The sequence below is a fragment of the Pithys albifrons genome, chromosome 33 (genome assembly GCF_047495875.1).
Source record: "Pithys albifrons albifrons isolate INPA30051 chromosome 33, PitAlb_v1, whole genome shotgun sequence".
Lineage (NCBI taxonomy): Eukaryota > Metazoa > Chordata > Aves > Passeriformes > Thamnophilidae > Pithys > Pithys albifrons.
Genome location: NC_092490.1, coordinates 1,156,431 through 1,178,703, shown reverse-complemented (window position 1 = coordinate 1,178,703; position 22,273 = coordinate 1,156,431). Strand labels below are relative to the sequence as shown.

The window sequence follows — 22,273 nt, the reverse complement described above, 5'->3', positions numbered from 1 at the left end:
AGGTCCTGCCCTTTGGCCACAACAACCCCCTGCAGCGCTCCAGGCTGGGCACAGAGTGGCTGGAGAGCAGCCAGGCAGAGGGACCTGGGGGTACTGAGTGACAGGAAGCTCTACATGAGCCCACAGTGTGGCCAAGAAGGCCAAGAAGGCCAATGGGGTCCTGGCCTGGATCAAAACTAGCGTGGCCAGCAGGACCAGGACAGTGACCCTTCCCCTGGACTCTGTGTTGGTGAGGCCACACCTTGAGTGTTGTACTCAGTTCTGGGCCTCTCAGTTCAGGAAAAATATTGAGGGGCTGGAGCAGGTCCAGAGAAGAGCAACAAGGCTGGTGAAGGGACTGGAGCACAAGTGCTGTGGGGAGAGGCTGAGGGAGCTGGGGTTGTTTAGCCTGGAGAAGAGGAGGCTCAGGGGAGACCTTATCACTCTGTACAACTCCCTGAAAGAGGTTGTAGCCAGGTGGGGATTGGTCTCTTCTCCCAGGCAACCAACAGCAGGACAGGAGGGCAGGGGCTTAAGCTCTGCCAGGGGAGGTTTAGGTTGGATATCAGGAAGAAGTTTTTTCCAGAGAGAGTGGTCAGGCATTGGAATGGCCTTCCCAGGGAGGGGTTGGATTCTCCGACCCTGGAGGTTTTTAAGGTGAGACTGGACGTGGCACTGAGTGCCATGATCTGGTGATCAAAGTGGGGTTGGATTAAGGGTTGGACTTGATGATCTCGGAGGTCTCTTCCAACCCAACTGATTCTGTGATTCTGTGATAACAGAGCAGGGATGGTGGCAAGGCCCTGTCTTGGTAGAGGCAGAGCACAGGCCCAAGGTGAAGAGCAAAAGAGACAGAAGCTCCACCTCCTTCTCTTTTATACTTCTTGATGCTTCTTGATGCTGTCAGATGTAATGAAATACCTCTTTGGTTGCTTAAGTCAGGTGATGCTTGTCCCTTCTAATCTCTGTCACATCCTCTGGGCCTGATGAATTGAGGCCTGGCTGAAACTGAAGCTAAAACTACCACACCCCATTACATTCTATTCTCAGGCTCCATTTCTATGATATTTCAGTATAGATTTTACACACTGAGAAATGACTTAACAAAATTCCAGGGATCTTGCTTTCAACTCAACAGATCCTGGGACTGAGAGGATTCTCCTCAAATAATATTTTGGGTGTCACTGGAGTGCTCAGTGGAGCATCTGCAGTTTTGTCCCACCTCAGTCATCAGTAATTGTCACCAAAAGTCATCAGGAGGAAATGAGACCCCCCATTCCCCCGTTTGGAGTGTCTGTGAGCCAGACAGTCGTTTATTCTGGGCAGAGACAGGGAGAGAATCTTTCCAGCTCCATACAAACCCTTAGAAGGCTTTTCATGTATTTATACATTTTATCAACCAAATTAACCTTTATCTTAATCTTCTAAGATAAAGTAAACAAACTTTTGCGGAGAGAAAGGACTTCACAGTACGAATCTATGAGATTCAAATTGAAGATATTTTATTTCACACAGCACATGGTTTATATAGGGTTAGAGGTACATCTTATTGGCTAAAATGTCTCACCCCAATACCCTAGAACTTCTAATTGGTTAAAAGCCTATCTCTCACAAGTCCAGTGTTTGTATTAACTCATCCCGATGTTTTGAGGTCCATGTCCAGAGATCAGGAAGGCAGTTGAGACGCTCTCGTGAAAACACTTGCAAGGAGTGACCGTTTCCTAACGGACAAACAGCAGGTGTGTGTCCTTGGAGGCTGAAGTATCAGCATGATTCTCACGGAGCTGAAGCAGTTTGGATTGCTCAGAAATTAACTTTTTGCAAGCAATCTCACAACACTGAGGGGACCCCGTGGGGAGGAGCCGAGGTTGGGAGGAGAAGAACCAGCCCCAGGATGGATCAGTGGGGACTCCTGTGTGTCCCCTGTGACACTCACATAATACACAATTCCAAGGAACAATGTTCCTCCACTGTTTCTCTGCCAAAAACATCCTATTGAAAGGTTTTCTGTCAACATTTTGCTCAAAGCTCCCAAACAAACTTCCTGCCAGAGCATCCTGCTGGAGCCTGCCTGGCATAAAGGTTCCTGCTGTTGGGCTCGTAGCTGCCTGCCAAAAATCACGTACAAACCTTTTGGAACACTATGAAAACTCAGAGAAGGCACCTTGAGAATTCAGGGAGGGAAAATGAAAGAGAGCAAACCGTTACCATAATGGAAAATCTCTCCCTACTTCCCCCTCTCTCACCTCCTTATGAGGACCAGACTTTGCTCAGCCCAGAAAGGCTAAAAAACACCTTTGGAGGAACAACTCTACATATCCAAAGACAGCATTCCAAGCCTCTTGGGGCCAGAGATATCTATCAAAATGGCAGAGAAACAGAAGAAAAAAAAAAAAGGTAGAAACTGTTTTCCCCCACAGGGTATCTCAGCAAAAAAAGTAGCTTCTGGTGATAAGTTTTTTCTTTGCTTCTAAAAGCAACCTTGGCTTTTCCCCTGCCTTTTTGTATCTCTTTCTGTACCTCATAACTCTCCACCAGACTGCAACTGTCAGCTGCACCCACAGGTTTTCCACTTTGGACTTTTCCTTTGGACTTGGGGGAGCCACACAGGGTTCAGCACAGGGGCTAACAAACCCCTTTGTGCTTGTGCCCCAGGGGGCTGGGTTATACTGCTGGGGTTTTGTGGGTTAAAACCAATTTTTCTCTTTCTGCCATTGCATTTCTTGTAATATTTTCGTTAAGTTGTAACTCTGACTTATAATTTGCCTTGTGTTGTGTTCATTTCTCCTGCCAGTTTACCTTTAAACCAGCACAGCTCCCCACTTGGGGCTTCCACCACCCTCTGGAAGGATCTGAGCTCTGACCACTACTGGGACAGGACCACAGACACCACTGGATGAGGACCACTGGCTTGACTGCCTGTCCCAGCAGCACAGCCTGACTGCAGTGCTGACTCTCAAGGTTCCTGCCAGGGTTTTGGGGTGTGGGGGAGGTGAATCCTATGGAAGGGGGGCCATTCTGCCTCTGTGCTGTGGCCATGTGTGTTTTATGGGAGGATGAGGCTGGGCACTAACTTGACTGGACAGAGTGGGCTGGGCTTGGGAAGTTTCTCCTCCTGAGTTTGTTTAGCCCAGTTTATGAGTTGTTTTCAGCATTTCTTCTTGGTAAAGAGTTCGGGTTTTTCCCCCTTCCGTTTAGATGTATTTGTTCACTTTCTCTGCATTGCAGAAAACTGAGTAGGAAATCCCAGGCAGGAGACTTCTCTCCACGATGACTCCCCTTTGGAAATTATCTTAAACTGAGACACTGGTGTCTTTCTAGAGATAGATTTGAGAGTAGAAACCCACAACCAATGTGCTAACATGTTGATTTTCTACCCCAGAAAAGGATTTCTCCTTTCCAAACCTTAACAGGATGCAGGAAGAGGCTGCAAGAAAGAGGAAAATGCCCCGGGAGCCCCAGGCAGGTGAGGAGGAAGTCAGTGCCCCTTTTTTCCCTCTCTTGTGCTGCATCTTCCAGCCCAGCATGGCCCCGGCTGCAGGACAACCCCGCTGCCAACGCCGTCCTGCCGGGACCGGGTTTGGGGGGATGTCCTTGGCCTTCCTTGTGGGCTGGAGGCAAATGCCCTGAGTGTCCTTGTTCCTTCCTGCCCCAGGCCCTGAGCTGAGCGTGGAGAGCATGGAGGACAAATCCCCCCAGCAGAACTTCACGACAGAGGCTGTTTTGAACAGTGCCACAGTGCAGGAAGTCACTGGGGAGGAAAAGCCACGGCGATCCCACAGGAAGAGGAGCTCCAAGCCAAGCCCAGAGATGTCCGAGGAGGAAACACCTAGCGTGTCCGGGGAAGGCACTCAGAGATTGAGCCAGAGCTCTGACCTGGTGGTGCAGCAGCAGCTTCACACCAGGGAAAAGCCATACAAGTGCCTGGAATGTGGGAAGAGCTTCATCAACATCTCCCACTTTAACTATCATCAGCTCATCCACAGAGGGGAACGGCCTTACAGCTGTGGGGAGTGTGGGAAGAGCTTCAGAGCGAGCTCCCACCTGATCCATCATAAGAAGATCCACACTGGGGAACGACCCTATGAGTGTTCCGAGTGTGGGAAGAGGTGTCAGACCAGCTCGCATCTCCTCAGACATCAGCGCACACACACGGGGGAGAGGCCCTTCTCCTGCACCGACTGCGGGAAGAGATTCAATGACAACTGCAGCCTCATCAGGCACCGTCGTATCCACAACGGAGAGAGGCCTTATCTTTGTGGGGAGTGTGGGAAAAGCTTTAGGCGGAACTCTGAGCTTCTCATCCACCAGATGAACCACACTGGGGAGAGGCCCTACGAATGTTCCGAGTGTGGGAAGACGTTTCAGACAAGCTCAGCTCTCTACAGGCATCAGCGCATACACACCGGGGAGAGGCCCTTCCCCTGCACCGACTGCGGGAAGAGATTCAATGTCAACTCCAGCCTCATCACCCACCGGCGTATCCACACTGGGGAGCGGCCAAACAAGTGTGACGAGTGTGGGAAGAGCTTCAGCACCAGCTCTAACTTGACCAGACACCAACGCACCCACCAGTAAGGGAAGCCCTGTGCGTGCCCCAAATGTGGGAAGAGCTTTGTCTGCTGCTCCAACTCCATCACGCATCAGCAGAGCCACGTTTTGAACAGAACTGCTGAACCACATTCCCAGTGATCCACGTTAGGAACACACCTGGCTTGTGTTCTCCTCATCCTCCTGGTTCTCTGTGGGCACTTGAATTTACACAGGGGGAGGAACATCCATGGTGTCAAGGGTTTAGTTAGGCCCAGATTTAGGCTTTGTTTTCTAGTGCAGGCCTTGGACAATCAGCTGACTTGAACCAGGTCAGGCCAGTTGACTCCTAGTGGCCGATGATATTGCCTACCATATTCTGACGTCATCCTAGATAGAAAAAGAGAGGGAGGAGGGGTCTTCCTTCTTCCTGCTGGATGAGCAATAACTTGGGGTGAAGGTCAGAGCTCATGGGGAGAGACCAAGGCCCTCCAGCATTTTATTATCTTTTCTAGGGAATTACAATTTTTTCTATTGCTCTTGCTAGCTTTTTTTCTTAGTGTGTAGTTTGTATTTTATTTGGGTTTTACTTTTTCTCTCTATTCTGTTTAATGTACCATAATCTACTGAACTATCATCTGCTGTTTGTTTGTTGGGGTTTTTTTGGGGTGGGAGGAGGGTGGGGGAGGAGGAGGGACTTTTCCTCTGAAATGCTTAATTGGCATTTTGCTAAGTCAGAACCATCCCACGTGGGGACAGAGACTGATGTGTGAAATTCATTGGGAAGGGGGATTTGCTGACTTTTGAACCTAAAAATCTCCCCTGCCCTCACTTAGTTCTTCAGGTGGCCAAAAGCAGTCCTGAATGGCGTTTGAGATATTTTCCAAACTAAATAATTCTATAATTCTAATTCTCTAAAGGCCACCCAACTCAACCCCATATACATTCACATGATTCGGGTTTTTTGTGGTTTTTTTAAAATATTTTATTTGATTCATCTCCATCTCTTAAAATCACCTGAAATTGAAGTTTAAATAGAGAGATCTAACAAAGACATCTAAATTTCCACCATCCTCTTGGGAATTCGGGCAGGAATTTGGGGATCAAAGAGATATTCAGGAAGATTTCAGGGTTCCGTGGGGATTTGGGTGTTTTTTCTCAAAAACTGGAGGTGTCCAGACCGACTGACATTTCTCCATCATTTTGCAGTCCAATATCTGAGAGGGATTGATCTGTCAGCTCATAACACCTCAATCTCACCCCAAAATGGCTCCATGTCAACTTGAAATGACTCAATCCCATCCCAAAATGGTTTAATCCAATTTGAACCCACTTAGCGGGAGTCACCAGCAGGAGAAGGGATGCTACAAATCCAGGGAAGATGGGGTAAAATTGGAAAGGGTTTGGATGCAAATTGGGAGGGTTGGGATGGGACTTGAAGGGGAATGGGATGGGATTTGGGAAACGTGAGATGGGGTGTGTGGAAAAACTGAGGGAGCTTCTGTGGTGCCCTCCTGTCCTGAGAGGGTAAAGTGAGGGAGTGTGGGGGACATGTGACATCAGCACTTAGAGTGGGAACCCACAGAGAGGGACACAGAGAGCTCTTTCTGAGGGGATCCTGCTGCTTTGAAGCAGTTCAGGGGCCTTTAAATATCTTTTGAGGGTTTTGCTTCTTTTTTTCTTGGGCTAAGTTGACCCTTTTGCAATCGGGGGGATGAGATGACTCTATTGAAAGAAAAATCCTGCTCTTTTATATCTTGTTTTAGTGGTTCTAAATGGCTCCTCAGTGTTCCTCCCCCCGCCGTAGTGACCTTGTGTCTCCACTGGTGCCTGAGTGGAGTTATAATCCCCAATTCTGCACTGTTGGAAGTGGCTTGTGGGGGACCCACATTCATTGACAAGTTACTTGTAGGAGGGTGTCTCCCCTTCTTCCAGATCTGCTGGGGTGGGGCTGGGACCCCTCCCCACACAGGGAGCATCCACAGTAGTTTTGGGAGGGTACGTGAGTCATTGCGCACTGGGATCAGCCCAGCTGGTGTCACAAAATGCCAGAATGTGCTGAGTGGGAAGGGGCTTGCAAGGATCATGTAGTCCAACCCCCAGCCCTGCACAGGCCCATCCCCAAGAGTCACACCCTGTGTCCCAGAGCATAATACAAACCCCCCAGGAGTTCTGGCAACTTTGGGGCTGTGCCCACTGCCCTGGGGAGCCTGGTCAGTGCCCACCACCCTCTGGGGGAAGAACCCCTTTGTAAGGTCCAACCTGACCCTGCCCTGATAGAATTTCAGGCCATTCCCTGGGTGCTGTCCCTGGTCCCCACAGAGCAGAGATCAGTGCCTGCCCCTCCTCTGTCCCTGCCCAGGAAGTTGTACTAGCAATGAGTTGTCCCCTCAGTCTCCTCTTGTGCAGCTGAACACACCAAGTGTCCCCAGGTGCTCCTCACACTCTGCCCCTGCAGGCCCTTGCCCACTTTGATTTCCTCCCTTGGACACTCCCCAATGGCTCAGTCTCTTCCTTCTCCTGTAGTGGCTCAAACAGCCTCAATATTTGAGGTGAGGGAACTGCCAGGGCTGTGTGATGTGGGGCCTGAGGGTGCCCAGGGGCCACTGTGACATTGCAGGGCCCAGGTCACACTGTCACACACACAGAACCAGCCAGCCCTGCCCAGCTCTAGGCAGTAGCACAGAGGGCACTGCCCACTCCTGTTACCGCTGGCGCCAAAAGAGGAGCCCCATTGGCCTCTCTGTGTCCAGCAGCAAAGGCAGACACAGCCCTGGCACAAGGGGCAGCTGCAGCTGCTCCTCATTGTGCCCAGCAGGGCACACACACGCACCCCCCGGTACAGCAGGAGGCACATCCAGCTGCTCCTGAGCCAGCACAGGGCACAGCCCCTGTGCCCCTCCAGGCCTGCACAACTCCCTCTGTCCCGCCATCACCTCAGGCTGCTGCCCTGCACCTCTGGGGCTGCTCCCTGTCACTTCTCATCCTGAAATTGGAGGTCAGGGCTCCAGCAGATCCCTTCTCTGCTCCGATTCTTGATGGTGCCAAATGCCCTGTGGGGTGGGTGCAGCAATGGCAGCAGAAGAACTGGCAGCACAGGGGAAAGCCCATCTGAGATGCTGGTTTTTTGCAAAGGTATCAGTGCCTGGGTGGAGCACCTGCTGTGAAGGTGTGTCATGGGGGTGCTCCTGTACCCAAGAGTCAGGCCCCTGAAGAACAGCAGAAAAACCAGCAGGTGGCTCAGGCTGCTGCCATTGAAGGGGCTCAGGTGCTTTGACATTGGCAGCACAAGGGGGAATTCTTTCTGGCTCCCTGGGCCCAGGACACCTCGGGCCATCAAGGCAGAGATGGAACATATGGATGGGCTTGTGATTGAGGGGTGGGCTTAGCCATGGGAACTGTTGCACAGGGTATCCATGAATGTGAAATGTGCTGCAGTTACACAGGCCAAGCAGGTGGAGCATCTCTGGGATGGAGGACGATGACTGGAATAGAAATAAGGGCAGGCTTGGCAAAATGACTTTCACACTGCCCCAAAACCTTCACATCAAGGGTCACGTGCTTATGGTGGTAGAAAAACCACAGGAAAGCTGGAAACATCCCCTGTGTCCCATGGAACTACCTGGAACCCTGTCCTGGGACTGGAGGAGGAAATTTGATGGTGACATGAAACCCCTGAAAGAATTGAATCAGACCATGGAACTCATTTCCAAAACAACCTGACAGACACCTGGGTCCAAGACCCTGGCTCTGAGTGGGTGAATCCCATGCCCTGCCATGCAGCAGCTTCTGGGAAGATCCAAGTGTGCAATGGAGAGGGAAAGAGCACATGGAGGGCAATGGGTGGTGGGACCTGCAAACATTGGGATGCACATTTAGCAAAGGCCAACAGATCAGTCCACGCTGGGGGAATCTGCCAATAACATTGGGTCTGCCCAATCAAAATGTTTAGGGTTGTTCCTCTCACAGGCCAAGGCAAACCCACCAGGGATTGCTTTTGTTCCAAGCCCTGGGTGCAATTGAGGAGTGATGTGGGAGGAGAGGAACTCTGCTGTGTGCCCTGAGGGGACTGGATTTGGGGTGAGAATGGCCAATGGATTATTTGTATGACATTGATAACTATCCAACACTGGGCATTATCCCTTCAGTGCTGGCTGGGTGGGCATCATCCCCCTGAGCACCTCATGCCATCAATCTCACCCACAGCTCTTCTGGACATCTCAGCCTTGATATACCTCTGATCATTGCCCTCACCTCAAGGAAGAGGGAACTGTTCTAAAATGGGTCTAGTGCAGCAGTGCTGGAATCAGAACTGACTCCAATGTGCAACCTGCAACAGTCCAACACCCCACACCAGCTTTGCTTCTTGAGAGACTGTTCCCAGGGATGGAGGCCAAAGTCATGGCCTGAGTGAACTCAACAGACACTTTTGTGGCCATTTTATGACCTCCTGACAGAGCTGTTCCATTCCCTAAGGGAGTGATGTCTGTGTGTGTGTCTATCAAAAGAGAGAACTGGGGAAGGTGATGAGGAATTGGAAGTGTGAGACCTGGCATGACATAAAAGGGATGGAGTAAGGGCTGGACATTGTCCTGCTTTCAGCTGGGATGGAGTTAATTCCCCTCAGGAGCTGTTTTGGATTCAGAAGGAGAATATTTTTGATAACACACTGATGCTTGGTTGTTTGCCATGTCATGTTTATACCAAGTCAAGGACTCTGTTTTGTTGTTTCCTTTGTGTCTCCTGCTCTGCCATGAGGAGGTTCCCAAAATAAAAAAGCTGGGAGAGCTGAGCTGAACTGGCCAAAAGGGTTATTGCACAGCACAACATGTCATGCCCAGTATATAAACTGGGGATAGTTACCCAGAAATGGCTGACGGGGGTTTGGGAAGGGGGGTGTGGCATTCGTCAGTGGGTGGTGAGCAATTCCATTGTGTAACACTTGTATTTTCTCCTTTTATTATCATTACTATATATTATTTACCATTACTATTATCCTTTACTTTGATTTCAAATATTGAACTGTTCTTACCTCAACCTACAAGTTTCACTTTGATTGCCCTCCCAATTCCACTGGGCTGGAGTGGGGAGAGAGGGGAGGCTGAGGGAGTGTCTGTGTGGGGCTTCACCTCCAGCTGGGCCCCAAACCAGGACACCAGGGAGTTCTCCCTGCAGGCACAGAAATGCTCCCTTGCTCTTCTCCAGGGCATCCCCTTCCCCAGGTGAGTGTGTCCACTCCAGCCTGAGCAGTCGGTCCTGACTCCCACCCTGTGATCCCTGCAGAGCCCTGAGCTGGAAGTGCTGCCCTGCAGAGGGAGGGGCTGTGCTGTCCTGGGGCCATATCACAGGTCCAAAGGGAAAGAAAAGCAAAGGACAGGGAGCAATGAAGACAGACCCCTCTGACAACGTCACACAAGTTTTCAGGTACATCTCCCCAGATAGAAATGCATTTCCTTCTCTGGTCTGTGCTGGCTGAGGGTGGTGTGAGCAGCAGGAGCTCTGCCCATGTGCTGCCAAGGCCTCAGCTTTGCTCTGCTGCATTGGGGACATGGAGCTGCTTTGTGACAGCTCTGGCCATTATGAGGCAGGTCAAATGTAACCCACCTTTTATAAAAATATCACCCTTTTTGCTCTAACTCTGCAGCAGAGAGTCTGAACATGTCCTTTGAATAATTTTCTCTGTATTTTTATATTTTCAGCCACAATTCATGGAGAATATTCTACTTAAAGTTATAAATTTTAATGCTTTTGACTGAAAATATGAAAAGACTTGAAACAAGACATGATTTAAAGGGACTCAGCTCTCTGTGGCTTAGAGCAGAGCCAGGAGAGCTGCCGTGTCCATCACTCTCTTTCCCATCTCCTCTGAGCTTTTCCTGGTTCTCCATTCACATTGAGTTCACACCATGAAATCTTGGAAAACATAAACCCACAAGTGTCTGTGCAGTGCTGAGAGCAGGGCAGTGCTGCTTCCAGGGGCAGATCTGGGACATCTCCTCAGTGCCAGCCCAGAGATGCAGCTGGGATGGACAGAGCAGGACATGAGCCCTCCTGGAGAGATGTCCTTGGTTTATTCAGAACTTGGAGAATCAGATTGGGACTTTCAGTGCCTCCTCCTGAAATCAGATGTTAATTTGTATGTGCCATTTCCCAGCCAGACATGTCAGGCCAGAAGATTGAAAGAACAGGATGCTTCCCTTCCATGTAGGTCCTGCTTTAATGTCCTCCCTGAAATGTGCCCTGGGAACTGTCTGGGGTTGATGTGGGGGCTGTGAGCAGTCCCAAGCCCTGCAGCAGCCCCTGAGCGAGGAAAGGAGCCCTCCCAGGGGCTGCTTCTTCCCCACAGCCCTTGTCCCCAGCCCTGTCAGCAGTTCCCTGGGCCGACTGAGAGCTGCCCCTGGCAGGCAGCAGAGTCCCTGCCCCAGCACAGCACCCTGGGCTGCAGGACCCTGCTCTGCCCCACAGCCCTGGGCACCCCTGGCTGCATCCCCCAAGTCCACAACTATTCAAAAGGACCCCCCTACAACCACATCCCCACACATCCCATCAGCTGGGGCTGGACCAACTTTAGGAGATGCCTCCAGAAGTTCCCAAGGGCAGTGGGCAAAGCCCCAAGGCTGACAGAGCTCCAGGAGTATTTGGATGATACTCCTGGGCAGAGGTTTAAAGGTTATGCTGAAAGGGAAAAATTAACCTGAGTCAAGAATGTTTAAAAGCTGGAGATGAAATTTACTAGAAAGGTTGCAATAAATGTAAAGATACAGAGGAAAACTTGATTGAACCCTCAAAAAACCAATTGTATAACCCATCCCCCTGGGGCATGAACATTATGGTCTTCATTAGCCCCTGTGCTGAGTGACACGTAGTATCCCTGAATTCACAGTAAAAGGAAAAGGAAACCTTTTGGTGAGGTTGATGGTCGCAGTCTGGTCAAGAGTGGCTGTTGCAGTTCTGTTATATTCTTAGTCCCTCTCTGGTTCCAAATAGTGGTACCAGAAATGCAAATCCCTGAAGATTTGGCATGCACAGGTTCAAGTGGGAATGCCCTGCACCTCACCCAGGCTGGGGACTTCCACAATGGGTGATTTGACCCTGTAAGTCATGGGATATTTTTGGAGTCTTTGATGGTCTGGGTCATTGCAGCTGCCTATTGTTCCAGCCCCTAATGGCCCATTAGCAGAGATGAGCCCTCAGGGTGGGTGTGAATGTGTTGATGCCTCCCCAGAGGGGAGTTATCACAGGTGACTCATTGGTGTGAAGACACAAACATTTCTGTGCCACCCAGGGATCTCTCACACCCAGCTTGTAGCCTGAGGGCTGGGGTGGGCCTTAAGTTAATACTGATAAATGTATAAATTCGGGGTTTTTTTCACATCTTCCAAAATGCAGCTCTGTTCCTTGTCTATCAACATACCTGAGAATCTTTCACACTTGGAAGTCATTTTGAACCTTCATTATAGAAGTTCAATGTGGTACCAAATATAGACTTGTAACACTTGGATATGGACTGGAGTTCTTCCATCATCTTCTTTGGCAATGTACTAGAAGTTAAAAGATTCTAAGGCTTAGTGAATAAAGCAGCAGTCTTTCAACTGCCAGACTGATTCCTGTCTTAATTCAATCTTGCTTTAGGTGATAACTTTTCTATTAGTGTGTTTCTAAGAAGAGAGGAATTTGTGTAACCTGAAACTCTTGTACTATGACTTGGATGAAAGGAGAAGCTTTGTTCTGGAGCCTGAAAATTCAGATCAGGATTTAAAACAACACACATTCCTGAAGAATAGATCTGTACATGAATTTGTTTAGAAATCCTTGTCTTGATGTTTTTAACTGCATCTAGGTTGAATGCTACAGCTTTGAGGTCGAGATATTTGCCCACAGGTCCAGCTCCTGAAGTTCGTATTGATTGTATGGTCTGGAAGAGAGGAGACTGATGACTGCTACCAGATGGATTTGTAGCTAAAAGAATGAGCATGGCACAACCAGCACTGTACTTCCCTTTGTTTTGTTTTTAGTTTTGATCAGTATTCCTTACAAGGTTTTTAAAAAGTGGATTATTGATGAGATTTCAAATTAAAAGCACAGAAAATGTGCCGGTGTTCCCTGGGCAGCTGCTGCAAATGTTGCATTATTAACAGTTCATCAGAATTGCCACAGAGTGTGCAGAATTCACAGTTTGGGTTATCCCCACATAGTCACAACTGGTCCCAGCCACTGTAACTGGGTCAGTGTATTAATCCATTGGACTCTCCGTTTTGCTGGATCCTCACCCCTGAAAAGACCAGAAAACTGGGACGTGCTGTTATTTTATTGCAGTGAGAGCAGCGTTATGTTCTTGCCTTGAAGTCCCTTTTAGAGTATCACATCTTCCTCTGAGGGACCTGTGGAGATTGAGGGCTCTTCTGTAGGGAGTCCTGAAATCAGGAAACTTTGCCTCAGCTTCTCTCTGAGGGAGGTTTTGTGGTTCCTTTTGCAGGAGCTTTTACAGTGCATGGCCCTCGTGGGCAGCCAATGGAAAGAAAATATTTTCTGTCCTTCCTTTAAAATTTTCTTAGTCACTCTTCTGTGCTGGGGTGGAGGTGGCTGGAGAAAATGTGGAGAAGGAAGGAGTGGTTACACAGAAATCTGAAATAATCCTGTCTTTGCAAGAGGCAGGAAAAAAATGATATTTCCAGAAAAAGGAAGAATTAGGCCAAAAGGCTGCAGCGGGAGCATTGCTTGCTGCTGAGCTTCAAGACAGGCTGCAAATGGTGGCACTGCTTTGCTGCTGTGCATGGGCATGTCTGAAAGATTCAGGTGGAGCTTTGGAATGTGCAGGAGAGAGGGAGAATCTTACAGGGAGATTTGCAGGATGTAGTATCCGAAACAAAGCCTTGTAACTCAAACTTCCTGTGTTCAGGGGAGGAGCTGAGAGACAGTGAGCCAGTCTGTTGTTGTGAGAAAGAGCAAAACATCAGGTTTGCATTGACAGCTGATGATGAGGAAGGAGCAGATTGACCCTTAATTAAAGCTGAAACCACCAATGTGTGCCAGGGTCAGCAAAGTGCTGCTAAACTGGCACCGTGTGTGGCTCCCAAGATATCAAAGCCTGGCCCTGGATCAGGGGAGATGGAAATCCAGTCACTATTAATGCAGTGGGATGCTGAGGGGCTGGAGCCACTGCCCAGATGGCACAAAGTTAAACCACTGGAGCAAAAGGAGCACGTGTTATCTGCCCAACTGATAAGGTCAGTTCATGGCGCCAGGGGGAGGAGCAGAAGCCTCTTAAAAACCCTCAAAGAAACCCAGCACAAGGGGCAGCTCTTCCTGAATTTTTCCCAGAAGTCTCACTGCCTCTGAACAGGAAATTAGTTGGAGGAGACCCCTGAAAAGATGGGGCAAACAACAACAGCAGTGCAGAGAGCACTGCATGGAAGAGGAGTTAAAACTCCACCTGAGAGATCCCAAGTTCATGCAGTTGAACCATTTGATTCACTAAGGAGTAGCTTTCTTGGGGAGGTTTGTGTAGTTTTCTTTTTCCAGGAATTCCATCACTCCCCACTGAAGATCAAAGGAACCAGCTGGGACTGGGGGAACTGCCAGCAGATGTGCAGGAGAAGGCTCACAGAAAGCAGCCAAGGGGTGATGAGCACCTTTCCCTCAGGATGTGTCACGTTGTGACTGTCAGCATTTCAGACTCAAGTTGCTGCTTCAGGAGCATTATCCCAGCCTGTCTTAAAAGAATCAGTCTGTATTGGGTGAAATTTCCACTGCTCTTTTTATAGGGACCTGCCAACAGGTGAGATGGAGCTGTGTGGAACCAACGAAAATTTTAATTTTCCCGTAATTATTTTTAAAAAATATTTCTCGTGATTTGTTTTTGTTTTCATTGAAAGATTCATTGGGAGATCAAATATTAGCAGGACTTTATAAAACAAACCTTTTTACTAATTATTTTTTAATTTTGATAAATTATTTTTTGGTTTTACTAAAAATGAAAGAATGAAGTGGAATAATCTCTTAGTCTTCTCTTATGATGAAATACTTTAAATTCAACAACTTGAGAACTGAAAAAGACAACCTAGGTTAAATTGGCAGTTGGTACAAGAGTTTTTGCATGTTTGAAATCACACAAATATGTATCAACCTTCCCAGAGTTTTTCCTCAGAACGCTTCGGATATATGACGGTAATTTGTCTAAATCTTACATAGATTTTGACATGTGAACTAAAAGATCTTAACAGAATAAAAGAAACTATTCCATGGGAAAAGGTTGAGACCCCCTTTCCTGAATCAGAAGGAGTTTCAGCTTTGGACTGCAAATGGGACATGGATAAAATACAGGAAAACCTTTTCCCAGCTCCCAAGACCTGTAACCAGTTTAGGAAATACTTGCACTCTGCACCACTGACATTTCTCAGTTGTGGGTGCAGCTTTGTGGAACATTAATTGGAAAGGAATGTTGTGAAGATAAATTGTGACAGAGAAGAAAATCCCAGAAAAATCGACCTGGACTCTGTTTTGGGGGATCCTCAGCACCAAGGAGACAGCAGATCCAGACCCACAGGACACCACTGGGTTCCATGGAGTGGGGATACATTTCCTGTTCTAACTTTTCTATGTCACCCTCTTTCCCTCCCCCTCTCCTATTTCCTATTTCTTTCTATTTCTCTTTCTTTGCCTCACATTTACTCTTAAATAAAATCCATCCTCTTGACTTTGGCATCTGGTTCTTTTTGCACCTTAATTTGGGCAGAGGCATTTCTAATAATTTTATTAACTGGATGATAACCCCAATCAGAGCCCCTTCACAGCACAGATGGAGAGAAAGTCCCCACAGTGCACCTGAGAGGTGTGTCAGGGGAAACCGTGTGGATCAGTCCTGTCTCAAGCAAAGGCAAACCCATCTGTGGGATTGATTTTGCTCAAGGACAAAGTTGCACTTGGTGGGTAATTCAGAAAACTGGGAAACATGGTGTGTACCTGAAGAGGAACTATTTTTGGTGTAAAACTGTCTGTTCCATTGTTCCTATTTGTGTGTAATATTGGATAGAGAGGTGCAGAGTTAATGTGTTATTCAGGGCATACTGGGGAAAAGGGAGAAAACAAAAGAAAAGGGAATAGATTGGTGCATAATGTCCTGGGTGACACAAAACTTCTGGTATCCTCCTTCTCTTTTCTCTGTTCCCCAAAATGCCTGCTAATTGGGAGTGGGAGGGGAATTTGAGATTAAATAAGGGTGGTCCTGTTCTCCTGGCAGAAGAATGTGTGCCCAGGTGTGAAAGGCTGGAATGCTGATGAGTCAGACAGTGCAGGTGGAGCTGATGATGTGCAAAGTGACCCCCAAGGTTCTGAGGGTGTGCACACCTGCCAGCTCAGGCTCCAGGTAGGTGTGTTTTCCTCGGCCTTGCACAGGGACTGAGCTGTGATAACTCCCCCCTGGGAGCACTGAGACAATTCCCACACATGGCCTGGAGATTTTCACCTCTGCTAATGGGCCATCATGGATCCACCCTATGTTTTTCTCTGCATCTTTTAATAACAGGATTATTTCAGATTTCTCTGTAACCACTTCTTCATTCTCCACATTTTCTCCTGCCACCTCCACCCCAGGGGTAGAAGGGTGGCTAAAAATATTGTAAAGGACAACAAAATATTTTCCTTCCATTGGCTGCCCAACACAGCCATGTTCTCCAAAAGTTCCTGCAGACGAAACCATAAAACCTCCCTCAGAGAGAAGCTGAGACAAATTTTCCAGGAGTTCAGGAGTCCCTACAGAAGACAAGGAACAGAACTGCATTTTGGAAGATGCGAAAAAATGCCAATTTTTTACTTTTATCAGTATAAATACAGAGCCCACCCAAGCCTTCAGGCTACAAGCTGGGTGTGAGAGAACCCTGGGAGGCACAGGAATGTTTGTGTCTTCACACCAATGAGTCACCTGTGATAACTCCCCTCTGGGGAGGCATCAACACATTCACACCCACCCTGAGGGCTCATCTCTGCTAATGGGCCATTAGGGGCTGGAACAATAGGCAGCTGCAATGACTCACACCATCAAAGACTCCAAAAATATCCCATGACTCACAGAGTGAAATCACCCATTGTGGAAGTCCCCAGCCTGGGTGAGGTACAGGACATTCCCACCTGAACCTGAGCATGTCAAATCTTCAGGAATTGGCATTTCTGGTATCACTATTTGTATCCAGAGGGTGACTAAGACTTTAACAGAACTGCAACAGCCACTCTTGATTAGACGGTGACCATCATCCTCACCAAAAGGTTTCCTTTCCTTTTCCTGTGAATTCAGGGGTACCACGTGGCACTCAGCACAGGGGCTAATGAAGATCATAATGTTCATGTCCCAGGGGGATGGGTTATACAATTGGTTTATTGAGGGTTCAAAGAAATGTTTTTCTCTATCATTGCATTTCTTGTAATCTTTCTAGTAAATTACAGTTCCGACTTTTAAACTTTCTTGACTCAGGTTAATTTCTCCCTTACAGCATAACCTTTAACCCTGTGCCCCAGGGCATCATCCAAAATCTCCTGCAGCTCTTTCAGCCTTGGGGCTGTGCCCACTGCCCTGGGAAGTGTCTGAAGGCATCTCCTAAAGCTAGCCCAGCCCCAGGTTATGGGATGTGTGAGGAGGAGGCTGTTGGGGTCCCTTTGGGATAGCTGTGGAGCCGGGGAGTGCAGGCCAGGGTGCCCAGGGCTGTGGGGGCAGAGCAGGGTCCTGCAGCCCAGGGTGCTGTGCTGGGACAGGGACTCTGCTGCCTGCCAGGGGCAGCTCTCAGCCTGCCCAGGGAGCTGCTGACAGGGCTGGGGAGAAGGGCTGTGGAGAAGGAACAGCCCCTGGGAGAGCTCTTTATCTTGCTCAGGGAGAGCTGCAGGGCTTGGGAATGCTCACAGCACCCACATCAACCCCAGAGAGTTCCCAGGGCACATTTCAGGGAGGACATTAAAGCAGGACCTACATGACAGGGAAGCATCCTGTTCTTTCAATTCTCTGGCTTGTCATATCTGGCTGGGAAATAGCACATACAAATTAACATCTGATTTCAGGAGAAGGCATTGAAACTTCAAATCTGAATCTCAGATAGGTGAATAAACCAGGCACTTCTCTCCAGGAAGCCTCTTATCGGGCTCTGTCCATCCCAGCTTCACCTCTGGTCTGGCACTGAGGAGGTATTCCAGATCTGCCCTTGGAAGCAGCACTGCCCTGCTCTCAGCACTGCACAGGCACTTGTAGGTTTATGGTTTTCAAGATTTCTTCGTGTGAACTCAATATGAATGCAGCACCAGGCAAAGCTCAGAGGAGATGGGAAAGAGAATGATGGACACTGCAGCTCTCCTGGCTCTGCTCTGAGCCACAGAGAGCTGAGCCCCTTTAAATCCTGTCTTATTGCAAGTCTTTTCATAATTTCAGTCAAAAGCATGAAAATTCATAAACTTAAGTAGAATATTCTCCATGAATTGTTGTTGAAACTATAAAAACACAGATACAATGATTATAAAGACATGTTCAGCCTCTCTGCTGCAGAGTCAGAAGGACAAAGGGTGATATGTTATAAAAGGTGTGGTACATTTGACCTGCCTCATGGTGGTCAGAGCTGTCATAAAGCATCTCCATGTCCCCAATGCAGCAGAGCAAAGCTGAGGCCTTGGCAGCACATGGGCAGAGCTCCTGCTGCTCACACCACCCTCAGCCAACACTGACCAGAGGAAGGAAATGCATTTCTGTCTGGGGGAGATTTATCTGAAAACTGGTGTGACTTTATCAGAGGAGTCTGTCTTCATTGCTCCCTGTCCTTTGCTTTTCCTCAAGTTTCTTTCCCTTTGGACCTGTGATATGGCCCCAGGACAGCACAGCCCCTCCCTCTGCAGGGCAGCACTTCCAGCTCAGGGCCCTGCAGGGATCACAGGGTGGGAGGCAGGACCGACTGCTCAGGCTGGAGTGGACACACTCACCTGAGGAAGAGGATGCCCTGGAGAAGAGCAAGGGAGCATTTCTGTGCCTGCAGGGAGAACTCCCTGGTGTCCTGGTTTGGGGCCCAGCTGGAGGTGAAGCCCCACACAGACACTCCCTCAGCCTCCCCTCTCTCCCCACTCCAGCCCAGTGGAATTGGGAGGGCAATCAAAGTGAAACTTGTAGGTTGAGGTAAGAACAGTTCAATATTTGAAATCAAAGTAAAGGACAATAGTAATGGTAAATAATATATAGTAATGATAATAAAAGGAGAAAATACAAGTGTTACACAATGGAACTGCTCACCACCCACTGACCAATGCCAGACTCCCCTTCCCAAACCCCTGTCAGCCATTTCTGGGTAACTATCCCCAGTTTATATACTGGGCATGACATGATGTGCTGTGCAAAAACCCTTTGGCCAGTTCAGCTCAGCTCTCCCAGCTTTTTTATTTTGGGAACCTCCTCATGGCAGAGCAGGAGACACAAAGGAAACAACAAAACAGAGTCATTGACTTGGTATAAACATGACATGGCAAACAACCAAGCATCAGTGTGTTATCAAAAATATTCTCCTTCTGAATCCAAAACAGCTCCTGAGGGGAATTAACTCCATCCCAGCTGAAAGCAGGACAATGTCCAGCCCTTAATCCATCCCTTTTATGTCATGCCAGGTCTCACACTTCCAATTCCTCATCACCTTCCCCAGTTCTCTCTTTTGATAGATACACACACAGACATCACTCCCTTACGGACTGGAACAGCTCTGTCAGGAGGTCATAAAATGGTCACAAAAGTGTCTGTTGAGTTCACTCAGGTCATGACTTTGGCCTCCATCCCTGGGAATAGTCTCTCAAGCAGGGAAGGTGCTGTGGGGTGCTGGACTGTTGCAGGTTGCACATTGGAGTCAGTTCTGATTCCAGCACTGCTGCACTAGGCCAGTTTTAGAGCAGTTCCCTCTTCCTTGGTGGGAGGGCAACGATCAGAGGAAAGTCAAGGCTGAAATGCCCAGAACAGCTGTGGGTGAGATTGATGGCTCAGGTGGGTGATGTCCACCCAGCCAGCACAGAAGGGATAATTATTAATGTCATAGAATTGATCCACTGGCCCTTCTCTCCCAAAATCAAATTCCCTCAAGGCACACACCAGAGTTCTCCTCCTCCCACACCACCCTTCAAAAGCACCTGAGACCTTGAGGAAAAGCAACCCCTGGATGGGTTTGCCTTGGCCTGAGGCAGGAACAATGCAGACTCTTTTCCCAGCATGTTTTAATGGGCACTTCAGAAACATTAATCCTTTCTACAGAACCTGAAAATTTTGATTGGGCAGGCCCAGCCCAATGGGGAGATGCTCCAGTGTGGACTGACCAGGCGGTCTTTGCTAAATGTGCATCCCAATGTTTTCAGGTCCCATCACCCACTGCTCTCAGTGTGACCTTTCCCTGTCCATTGCACCCTTGGATCTTCCCAGAGGCTGCTGCATGGCAGGGCATGGGATTCACGCACTCAGGCAAGGTTCTTTGGCCCAGGTGTCTGTCAGGTTTTTTTGGAATTCAGTCCCACAGTCTGATTCAGTTCTTTCAGGAGTTCCATGTCACCATCACATTTCCTCCTCCAGGCACAGGACAGTGTTCCAGGCAGTGCCATGGAGCACAGGGGATGTTTCCAGACTTCCTGTGCTTGTTTCCATCACCATAAGTATGTGGGCCTTGCCATGGGGAGTCTGCGGCAGTGTGATCCAGTCAGTCTGCCTGGCCTCCCTTTATTTCTCTTCCAGTCATTGTCCTCCAACCCATAGAGGCTCCTCCGTCTAGGCTTTCACATCCATGGATACCCTGTGCAACAGTGCCCCTGGCTAAGCCCACCGCTCAGTCACAAGCCCATCCTTATATTTCATCTCTTCCTTGATGGCTTGAGGTGTCCTGGCCATAAATAATTCCCTCTTGTGCTGCCAATGCCAAGGCACCTGAGCCCCTTCAATGGCAGCAGTCTGAGCCACCTGCTGGTTGTTCTGCTGTTCTTCAGGGGCCTGAGTCTTGGGTACAGGAGCACCCCCATGACACACCTTCACAGCAGGTGCCCCACCCCGGCACTGATACCTTTGCCACAAGGCAGCAGCCCAGATGGGATTCACCCTGTTCTGCCACTTCTTCTGCTGCCATTGCTGCACCCACCCCACAGGGCATTTGGCATCATCACTAGTGGGAGAAGAGAAGGGATCTGCTGGAGTCCTGACCTCCAGTTTTAAGATGAGAAGTCGAAGGGAGCAGCCCCAGAGGTGCAGGGCAGCTGCTCGAGGTGATGGCAGGACAGAGGGAGCTGTGCAGGCCTAGAGGGGCACAGGGGTTTACCCTGTGCTGGCTCAGGAGCAGCTGGATGTGCCTCCTGCTGTGCCGGGGGGTGCGTGTGTGTGCCCTGCTGGGCACAGTGAGGAGCAGCTGCAGCTGCCCCTTGAGCCAGGGCTGTGTCTGCCTTTGGTGCTGGAAACAGAGAGGCCAATTGGGCTCCTCTTGTGGCGCCAGCGGTGCCAGGGTTGGGCAGTGCCCTCTGTGCTGCTGCCGAGCTCGGGCAGGGCTGGCTGGTTCTGTGTGTGTGACAGTGTGCCCTGGACCCTGCAGGGTCACAGTGCGCTTTGGGACTTCCAGTGTCATAGTGTGCCCTGGGTTCCAGGTGGCCCTGAAGTGTCACAATGTCCTCTAGGTTCTCGAACTCCCTGCAGTGTCACAGTGTCCCCTGGGTTCCATGAGGCCCTGCAGTGTCACACTGGCCCCTGGGAATCGTCAGGCCTGGCATTTATATCCCTTGCAATATTGGGGCACTTTGGGGCACCAAAACAGATGGAATAGATTGAGCCATTGGAGAGTATCAAAGGGAGGCAACTAAGATGGGCAAGAGCCTGTAGTGGCAGTGTGTGAGGAGCAGCTGGGGGCACTTTTTATGTTGAGATGCACAAGAGGAGACTGAGGGGAAAACTCATTGCAGGTACAACTTCCTGGGCAGGAGCAGAGGAGGGGCAGGCACTGATCTCTGCTCTGTGGGAACCAGGGACAGCACCCAGGGAATGGCCTGAAGTTGTGTCAGGGCAGGGTCAGCTTGGACCTTCCAAAGAGGTTTTTCCCCCAGAGGGTGGTGGGCACTGACCAGGCTCCCCCGGAGAGTGGGCACAACCCCAAGGTTGACAGAGTTCCTGGAGGGTTTGGATGATGTTCTGGAGCACAGGGTGTGACTCTTGGGGATGGACCTGTGCAGGGCTGAGGTTTGGACTCCATGATCCTTGTGAGCCCCTTCCCACTCATCACATTCTGGCATTGTGTGACACCAGCTGCGCTGATCCCAGTGTGCAGTGGCTCCCATACCCTCCCAAAATACTGTGGATGCTCCCTGTGTGGGGAGGGGTCCCAGCCCCAACCCAGCTGGTCTGGAGGAAGGGGAGATTCCCTCCTATAGGTAACTTGTAAATGAATGTGGGTCCCCCACAAGCCACGTCCAACACGGCAGAATTGGGGATTATAACCCCCCTCAGGCACCAGTGGAGACAGGGGGTCACTGAAACCCCCAGAATGAAGGGGGGACGGGGGCGAGAGGAACTCTGAGGAGCCATTTAGAACCACTAAAACAGACATAAAACAGCAGGATTTTTCCGTCAATAGAGTCATCTCATCCCCCTGATTTCAAGAGGGTCAACTCAGCCCAAGAAAAATAGGAGCAAAACCCTCAAAAGATATTTAAAGGCCCCTGAACTGCTGCAAAGCAGCAGGATCCCCTCAGAAAGAGCTCCCTGTTTCCCTCTCTGTGAGTTCCCACTCCAAGTGCTGAT

General features: G+C 49.3%; 2 protein-coding genes across 2 annotated transcripts in view; one reads left to right on the top strand and one right to left on the bottom strand.

Moving 5' to 3' along the window:
• The window catches only part of LOC139684162 (uncharacterized), a 1,455,962-nt gene that overhangs the window by 313,520 nt on the left and 1,120,169 nt on the right, over positions 1-22,273 (top strand). The window contains 2 exon segments of the mRNA XM_071579763.1: positions 517-536; positions 3,843-4,553. Of these exon segments, the coding sequence (XP_071435864.1) occupies positions 517-536; positions 3,843-4,553 (731 nt within the window).
• Positions 1-22,273, bottom strand: part of LOC139684161 (uncharacterized) — a 1,434,678-nt gene that overhangs the window by 353,668 nt on the left and 1,058,737 nt on the right. The window contains 1 exon segment of the mRNA XM_071579762.1: positions 1,890-1,910. Within this exon segment, the coding sequence (XP_071435863.1) occupies positions 1,890-1,910 (21 nt within the window).